This window comes from Etheostoma spectabile, chromosome 19 (genome assembly GCF_008692095.1).
Source record: "Etheostoma spectabile isolate EspeVRDwgs_2016 chromosome 19, UIUC_Espe_1.0, whole genome shotgun sequence".
Lineage (NCBI taxonomy): Eukaryota > Metazoa > Chordata > Actinopteri > Perciformes > Percidae > Etheostoma > Etheostoma spectabile.
In genome coordinates, this window is record NC_045751.1 from 1804890 (window position 1) to 1814476 (window position 9587).

Consider the following 9587-nt stretch of genomic DNA (forward strand, 5'->3'; position numbering starts at 1 on the left):
GGGCCCATGGGCTGGAGGGAGAAGTGCCACGTTGCTTCTTCGGGCTGTGCCCAACCGGGCTCCGTGGCAATCCCGGCCACCAGGCGCTCGCTCACGAGCCCACCGTCTGGGCCTGGCTCCAGACGGGGGCCGGGCGGTGTCCCTCTATCCCTTACTTGTTCTTCCATTAAGGTTTTTGAACCATTCTTTGTCTGGCCCCTCCCCTGAGACCTCTTTGCCATGGGAGACCCTACCAGGAGCACAAAGCTCCAGACAACACAGCCCTCAGGTTCATTGGGACACACAAACCTCTCCTCCACAATAAGGTGATGGTTCCCGGATATATATATATATATATATATATATATATATATAAATATATATATTCATATACATATACATATGAATATATACTGTATATATAATTCATTGATTTACAAATTAACTAATGTTTAGGTTTGGTTAAGTTTGCATTCTACCACTTGGATTTGCAGAAGCTGGACATACAAACTAGTTCTCTATAACTTTCACAATTGTATTACATTTATCATTAACATAACATTCATCCTTAACTTGTAGCCAACTATTTTATCAATTTCTACATAACCTTAAGCTACAGTATCTGTTTTAATTTCTCTGCTGGAGTGCTAATTAGTGATTAAATTTCTTTTAGAATTTCTCCCACATTCTTAATCAACTGCAGAAGAAGCACCTGTGGTACATGAACTCCAGATTTGAAATTAGTTAAATGGATCCTCCAGCTTCTGTAACAACACTGGCAGGAAGATAGATAGCTAGAGGGAGGTCAAAGTGAGCAGTAGTGGCAGCACTCTAAATTTAGTCAGCCCTCCGCTTGTGAACTAAATACCAATGACAACAGTCAATCGGACACCTACCCACTCATTCGGTCACTCAGTCAGCTGGGTCGGATACAGCCCCCTCTGCCCACCCTCCCCACAACAAGCCCCAGTACCGGGGAACGCAAGCAACCACACGGGTTGCACCACTAAGTCTGAACCTCTCGCCCCTCTCACCTTTCTGACTTCCTACCCTGAGCAGACAGGCGCAACTTGAGACTCCGCCTTGAGGGTCCTTCAGGACAGGTAAGCCATCACTCGGGCCTCTCCACAGGTGTGCTGTCTCGTTCAATTGTTACACTTCCACTTTGAATCAGGATTCTCACCATTACCTGCAGTTGCTTCCTCTTTGATTTCCAGTCAATCACCCAGCTCTCCTGTTCTATTTTGTTAAATAATTTTTATATACATATTTATTTTTATATATGTTTTTGACAAACACAACTTCTTTTGTTCCTCCTTCTTATTGCTTGGCATTTTTATGGAGGTTCGGAGGCTGATTTTATTGAAGCTAAAAGTAAACTTTGCAAACTTGCCTTTTAATCTACTTAGCCAAAAGTGTCATTTGCATGGCGAATATACTTTAGCTATTGATAGACTCCTTTGTTCCATCAAGAAACTTTGTGAAAAGCATTTTGGATTGGAATGAAACAGACAGTATGTGTTGTGTTCACTGACACCTTGGTCTAAACTTTCCGCTTTGTTATTTCCTTCATTGTCTCACATGTTTCCAGTGACAGCACCATGGTCTCTATCTTGTGTTCTTTCAGCCCACTTGGGTAATTTCAAACATATTGATTCCCAGGCCCCTGACGCAGCTGGTTGCCATGTCTGAAGAGCGTGTGCTTGGCGTTTAAAAGCCCAAGGTTATTTAAAGGAATGTGCTAACTTTGCCCTTTTCACTGCCTCAATCACTTCTATTTGCTTCGGTGGGTCTTTGTGCGTGGTGTGGATGCTTAATGTTGGCTAATCGATGGTCAACATGCAGCCGTGTTGTCTTGCTTTTGTCTCCCGTTTTACCATGGAACAGGAGGTACTGATGTGTTTTGTTCCCTGTGACTTTTTTGCCTCACCCCCGACTCTCCAGGGGTAGCCATGTCACAGTTCTCCACCATGACGACCAGGGAGAGGAAAATGCAGGCGGCAGCAATCTGCAGGGAGGTTCAAGCCCAGGAAGGTAGCAATATCATCTCCTCTTCACTTCCTTGTTTTCTAGTCCCTCTGACCCCTCAGTTTCTTTTGCTTTCTCTAGTTGCATCCTTTCTTTGCTACTGTTTATATCTCACCTTCTCTTCTTATCCTCACATCCTGCTCCTTCCACCCTCCTACGTTCCCTTTTTTATCACCAATGACTTAGACATGGATTTAACACCATAACTGAAAGTACACATTTAATTCTCAGACATATTAACTTTACTGTAAAGACTGGCTCACCCTGCCAGACACAGACATGCTCACTTTATAGAGGATACGAGCCCACCATTTGCCAATGCAGTAGTTGCCAACCCTTCCTTCTATGACCCCTGACTATAAATAAGCAAATGAATACTTTTATGGGCCAAAGTAACTAATCCCTTTGTCGTTGTCCTTTGAACACGCTATTTCAGGGCGAGGACAACTGTGTGGATGGGTCTGAGGGCTACTGACAGCTGTAAGATATTCTGGCAAATGATGTGCCTACCGCTTGCATATAGGCCTATGACATCTCCGTGATCAGCATGCAGTAGCTAGCATGTGGCGCTAACCACAAAACAAGCACTAGACATGAGTGGATTACAAGGGGACATAATTGCTCATTCATCATATCGGCAGGAGTACCACGTCAGCAATCCATGTAGGTTTTTTTTGCAGCAGTTTTTTTTCATTGAGGTTTGATAGGTGGGAGTATAGGAAATAGAAAAATGAATTTATCTTGTTAGACATCAGATCAATTTACAAGTATTTATTGTATGCACAAGTGCTTTAGTCTTTTATTTGTCTCTTTGTGTCCAGATACAGAGATGGATCTTGGGAAGAAAGTCAATGCGCCTAAGGACATCATGCTGGAGGAGCTGTCTCTTACCTCAAACCGGGGCTCTCGTCTCTTCAAAATGCGCCAGAGACGCTCAGAAAAATACACTTTTGAGAGCATCCAGAATGAAAACAACCAGAAGCTCAATGTAAGCAAAAACTGTGACGCAATAACAACATGTGAATGAAAACATACAAAAACACATATGCACAAGAAGAAAAATCATTGAATTATGTCTCAATTGTTGCAGGAGTAGTTAAACTTTTGGGAAAATACATAGAAACCCTTTGTTGCCAAGAGTTACATGAGAAGATCAATACCAAAAACAAGTATGTGCAATTACTATGGCGCTCTGAAGGTGGTTAGCTTAGTTTAGCATAAAGACTGGATGCAGGGAAACCGCTTCAATGGCTCTGTCAATTTCTAGCAACAAGGCCAATAATTTAGGCCAATAATTTAGTAATAATTTAATATTTAAAAAATATTTTAAATACACATACCGTCACAGTAGATTGATTTGGATTATCAAAACACTTTATTAAAACACACTTTGATAAAGTAGTTATGGTAACACGTCACATTGTCAGAGCGTGTTTTCTTGTCTTGTCATGTTTTCCTTCCATCACTCAAAAAACATTTGCACAATACTTTTCACCCTGACAAAGTATATGTGGAAAAGATGAAGCACTTAACGTGTTTATTTGACTTGTGGTCTCCAGACATGGAGTGGCACAGAATAGTAGTTATAAAAGTCTTCCAGCGGTCATAAGGAGCTTTATTAATGTCCTTTTGTGTATGGATGGGCAGTGTGCCAAGTCTTCTGTTCCTTTTTCCCCATCAGTCCTTATCTTATCCTGACCTGGTCAGAAGTAAAACAATGTAAGTATCAAAACTCTCATTAAAATTGAATTAAGAGAAAGTAAGTTTCTCGTTGTTATATCTAATTACTTAGCCTAGTTAAATCCTCTTTCATTTGTTTTTGTTGTGGCTTTGTGTACTTTTCATTGCCCCCCTGAAGTCCACAGATAAAATAATTATTATTCTCCAGGGAAGTTTTTTTCTCCTCATCTTTGAAGTGAGGAGAACTCGCAGATCTCTGGTTTGTTTATTGCTCGGGGCAACGGAGGGATTTTATTTCAAGTTGTCAACATTTCCTAAGAAAGTCCCGGAGTAAATCATCATACATATCTTTCAGAGGGATGAAAGCTGGATGCTTGGGTACATTTGGTCCTAGCCCACAAAACAGTGTTTCTAATGTTAGGGAAAAGTGACTCGCAATAAGTTTCTCTGCTTCTTCTGTTGTTGGAAGATCGAGGTTTGTTAACTGCTTTGAGTTCACATGAAAAATGAAAAAAAGTGTAGCCTGGTAATCCAGACCCAAATCCAAAAGATTTTGGAGGGTCTGGCATCGAGTAATGAAGTCGCCTATTTTAAGGGGCGGCACCAAGCGTGCATTTTAAAATCTCACTGCACGCAATTGGATAACACTACGACCAATCACAACACCACACGGGGTGACGTATCCAGAGTCCCATGTGCTTAGCTACCAGCGGAGCTAACTGGTAGATTATACTGTTGTTACCTGTTCAGCTCGCCTCTGGCCCTGCCTACATCAGATACACAGATATGATTGGCGCAGCTCGCCACTGGCCCCGCCTATATCAGATACACAGATATGATTGGCGCAGCTCGCCACTGGCCCCGCCTATATCAGATACACAGATGTGATTGGTGCAGCTCGCCTCTGGCCTGCCTATATCAGATCATATATCAGCTCGGCAATAAGGGCATAGTTAATGAGCAGTGTGTACAGTAAATCAGTAAAACTTATCACAACAGATATAGCTATATAATATAATTATTGATAATTATTGATTATTGATATTGATATATGATATAATTTTTGAGAAAAAAAGATCACCACACGTTTAACTTAATAACAACAACTGTTTTGAAGCTCTTACAATAACAACAAAATAAGTAAAGGCATGTTTTGTGTAGAATTTCCAACTTGGCAACTCCATCTACTAAGGAGAGGGTCAACAGCTCCAGAAAAGCTGGAGATTACTTTGTTAGCTACTGTTCCAGGTTAAAAGTGAAATCTGAATTCCAACAGATGCAAATTTGTATTTACCTTTTCTTTCAAGCTTAACTCACCTCTTAGATCTTTCTTTCAGAACACAATGGTTTCTCAAACTGAGAATGGGAGTGCCACGGACAGCCGCAACGGCGAGAACAATGTGGATGTCGACCAATTGCCTACTGTGCCATCTGACAGAAGCATGGTGCCAAATCCAGACAGCATTGCCCCGGGTATGTAACAATACAACCAAGAGTTTAGGGACCCAAAGCCATTGCAGCAGTGATGTACTGTAGCTGAGGTTGGATCGACTAACCAGTTGACCTGTGACCAGTGATCTTACTTAGTCTCTGTTTCTGCAGAACAATACAACTGCTTTCCATCTATTACATCATCACTGACAAAGCCCAGTCCTGAGCTGAGTACTTTATCTATGATTGTCACTGTCATATGTTGTAAAGGTTTGGCTTCATTAACATGGTTGGTAGAATTGTGCCATACTGGACTTCCCCTTTGGTTTAGTTTTAGTTTTTTTTTAACATACTGAATGTAGTACAGCTCACGCGAGATGGTAGTGCTCCTGGTGGATGTATGGAGTTTTGATAAGGATTCAGCTGTTTTGTATTGTATGTACTCAGGCAGGCTCTGATTGTAAAGGAAAGCATTTTCTTTTTGCCTGGAATCTTCTGGCCTCAGGCAGAATATGCTTACATGTTGTTCATTCTTCCTCTCTCTGCCTGTCTCCTTTTTTCTCTGTCTTTCTATCGTCATCCCACTCCCTTTTTTCATACTGTATCTACTTCTCCACATTCCCGTATTTCCCTCGCTGCCCCCCACCCTTCTCGTTACAATCAGCTTTGACCATCTTTTTTAAGAACAAAATGTTGATTTTTACCCACGGAAGTGTTTCCTGTTTGCCTCTTGTGCCACTGATACCATCAAGTTTGCACTCACATCCTCCCTCGTGTCTAAATTCTGCCCAGTTGACACAAAACCAATACTGATTTAGGGATGAGTACCTCAGCACAGGGGTGGGGTTTTATTTCTGGAGCTCTGGACCAGACACCAACCTTCAGTGTCTCAATGAAGTCACTCCAGCTGTAGCAGAAATCAGGCCAGAGTGCAATAGGTATCAAATGGTTAAGACTCTTGAAATAGCACACTCACTCGCCAATGTTCCATGCCCCTGTAATGCAAAATGTCTTTACCAGGCTATAGTCATACACGGTGAACTTTAGATTATAAAAGAGCTTAAATAAGACAAGAATTGAAATTATATTGAAGATTTTGAAAGTATTAGCTAGAAATTGGTAACAACAATAAATGATAATTTACCGTAGGAAAGATAGCTGTTAAAACCTTCTAAAAATCTACTCTTATGTCCACTTGAATTGTTTTGTGCCAAAGCATATATGAAAATCAAATGTGTTTTTGATTATAGGACCATTTTTCAAAATGATGCCACATTTGAATGTTTTGGAAAGTCTTCTTTCTGACCTTTCAATGCTTTTGCATCTCCACACAGAGTGCATAGAGTTGGGTGTGTGACAGTCCTTTCCCACAAAAAATATCAACTCAGCCAAATGCTCAACCACGAGAAAACTTCCCATGGCCTCAGAAAATCTTTTACACCATGTTTTGTAATAGATTCTCCCCGAAATCTGTAAACCTCTCCTCAGGTCTGTTTGGTCTCTCCTGCTTCCTCCTCAGGGCAAAACATAAACTCAGGAAGGGGGATTGTTCAATGTGAGCGGTTAGGACGTGACATGACGCCCTGTGTTATGTAATGCCTGAGCTTGCAAGCCCCCCTGAGTGAAGTGCTGGGTTTGAAGGATAGTGCTTTGGATAGGCCTCTCCCATCAACACACATAGACTAGGCGGGGGAGGCATACATGCAGACATACAGACACAACACACACACACACACATACACATACACAGACACACACACACACACACACACACACACACACACACACACTCAGAAGCTGCCCCTTGATTTGTTTTGCTGTGAACTTTAACAAGGACTTAATGGCTGAAAGAAGACCCAACTGTTGCAGGTATTGCAATGTTGGGCACTCAAGCAGAAATTAGGAAGTTACATATTTATAACAAAATATGTGTATATATATACATATATATATATATATATATATATATATATATATATATATATATATATACCATGTTCGCACATGGTTAGTAATATAGTGAATATATGTACTCATACATATATATGTGTATATTTATTCACTTCATTACTAACCATGTGCGTCGAAATGCCCAAACCTGACTGCAGAATTGAGTATAATTTAAAAATACAATAGATAAATAGATGTAAAACGAATGGAGAAAACCTATGGAAAGCCCTATTTTAATCATCACTGTCTATGTTGTACAACCACCCAGGGTACGGAGGTCCTTTGAAAGACATCCCTCCAGAGAAGTTCAACCGTACAGCTGTACCAAAGTCCTACCACTCACCCTGGGAGCAGGCCATCGCCACTGACCCAGCCTTGGCTGACACGCTCTTCACCCATGTGCCCGTGCCAGAGCCCCAACCTGACCCACCAGGGTACAAAAGTTTCAACAGGTAACAACCTTACAGGTTTAAAATGCCTATAACATGCCCACTATAAAGAAGTATAAACATGCAAACTGGACTATGAACATTTGTTATGTAAAGTAAGCTTGTGTATCTTTCGGTAAACAGCAGTCACTGTGGCCATTGTGGGAGGATGGTAAATGTTAGACAATGATATACAGTAGCACAAGTAGGGAAGACTCATAAAGCCTTAAAACTGACTCAGTAATGTTGATTTTATACTGCAACCATATGCTACTGGTCATACCACACCTTGTAAGGCTGTAGCAGCAAAACCTCTGAGTGTATTCGATTGAGCAAGGGTGTGTTTTATTGCCTATAAATTCAACTGAGATATTTTGTTATTCAAAACTAACATAGGCTAGCTTTAATTCATCATGGACACAAATGCTGACTGAGTGAGTCCTGTCCATTTAACTCACAATGTACAAAAGTCTGCTTCTCACTCTAATCCGCTATCTCTGGTCAAAGTCTTTCCTTGGCTTTAATTAGTTGCATCACTTCAAATGTCACTGCTGTCTCTCTCATTAACACATGACGACTACTGTTAAAACACTGTCACCCTGTCACCAGGGTGGCAACCCCATTTGGTGGCTTTGGTAAGGCACCCAGACCTGCTCCCATCAAGTCCCTCCAGGTGGAACCCCTCCCTGACTACACAGAGCTCCAGGGGGATGCGGCAGGCAACCGACCCTCCTTCAACAGATCTGCTCTGGGGTGGGTAACGGTGGGCGATCCAGTCCCCTTTCCTGCTGTTTCCCTTGAGCCTCTGCTCATCCCTGAGTCAGAGGACCTTTGATCCCATAATGAGGTCACACAGAGATGCTGTCTACTCTGTTGCTGCACCAGAGGTTATGGTGGGCGGGGTAACCGTTAGGTCAGAACAGAGTCAGGGTGAAAGAAAGTGTTAAGTTACCATGTATGTAGCATCCCTTTTTTTTCCAGGGATGTTCACTATAACGCTGCTCTCACAAATGAATGAATCATCCTGTATGGTAGGCAGACACACTATTGGAAGAAATGGAATGTATTGTAAATTAATGTGCATAAGAGTATTTTATCTTGAAGACACGTTTTTGCTCAATAAAATGGTGTAGAATGCAACAAGTACATAATTTTTTTCTATTTCTATTTGTAATTATGTTCATGCTTGAATTTGGATTTCTGCCACTAAAAGGGTCTGAGATGCTTCTGTTTTGGACATGGATACAAATCTGTAACAAATTCTACAACATGTCCCCAGGTAATGATTTCACAGTGAGTGGGTATGCGCTACACTGAAGGATCACTTGAGAAAAAGGATGCTGTGCCTGTGTGTTACACTCATATGCAAACCCATCACTTATCGCATCGTACGAGAGAGAAAAGATACTTGTGAACCACTGTTACAAGCCTCAAGGTTACACTGCCTGACAAATCAAATCTGCTTCACTGACATGAGGATCATGATGGATGTGTCTTTCACATTTTGGCTTTGCCAAGTCGAAGGAATGGGATTAATTGGAGGGCTGCTTGATAAGCTGTGTCCACTCCATATCTCTTCCCAATTGCTGTTTATTATTACAGAAATTACAACATTTAGACAATTCTCAATTCTTGTTCTGTTTTGTTGGCATATGAGAGTCAAAGGTTTTTACAGATGGGATTTATTTTCTTTTTTTATGACTCCATAAATCGGAAAACAAAAACTCTCAACAGCCATAAAAAAATCAATTTTTGCCATGGTTTTAGGAATAAATCTGGTTTAAATCAGGCTATGAAAGACATGCAAACAACCCGTCTGTAAAAACCTTCAGAATGTAGATGAATGAAACTGGAAAGTTTGGTGTATGTAATTGCTGCTGAAGGGCAAATTTCTGCTTCAGGGTATGAGATCTAAAATCTAATTTTAAGAAAACAGCCTTAAGAAAAATGCATAGTAAAATTCCATACATTTTGCAAGACACTACAGGTGAATAGGGTAACATATTTTAACTAATAGATATTACCATGAAACTTCCCCACTTGATTACTTACAAAGAGACAATTATTTATTGTATTACAAATTTTCTGAAA

At 40.9% G+C, this 9587-nt stretch overlaps 1 protein-coding gene across 1 annotated transcript; it reads left to right on the top strand.

Annotated features, from left to right (window-relative positions):
* Positions 1-719: 719 nt before the first annotated feature.
* On the top strand, positions 720-8641 carry myoz2a (myozenin 2a). Its single transcript, XM_032544078.1, has 6 exons — positions 720-1082; positions 1924-2013; positions 2829-2995; positions 5025-5160; positions 7337-7520; positions 8106-8641. Exons 2-6 carry the CDS (start codon positions 1932-1934, stop codon positions 8329-8331), a joined length of 795 nt encoding a protein of 264 aa, XP_032399969.1. The 5' UTR covers positions 720-1082; positions 1924-1931; the 3' UTR covers positions 8332-8641.
* Positions 8642-9587: the final 946 nt, after the last annotated feature.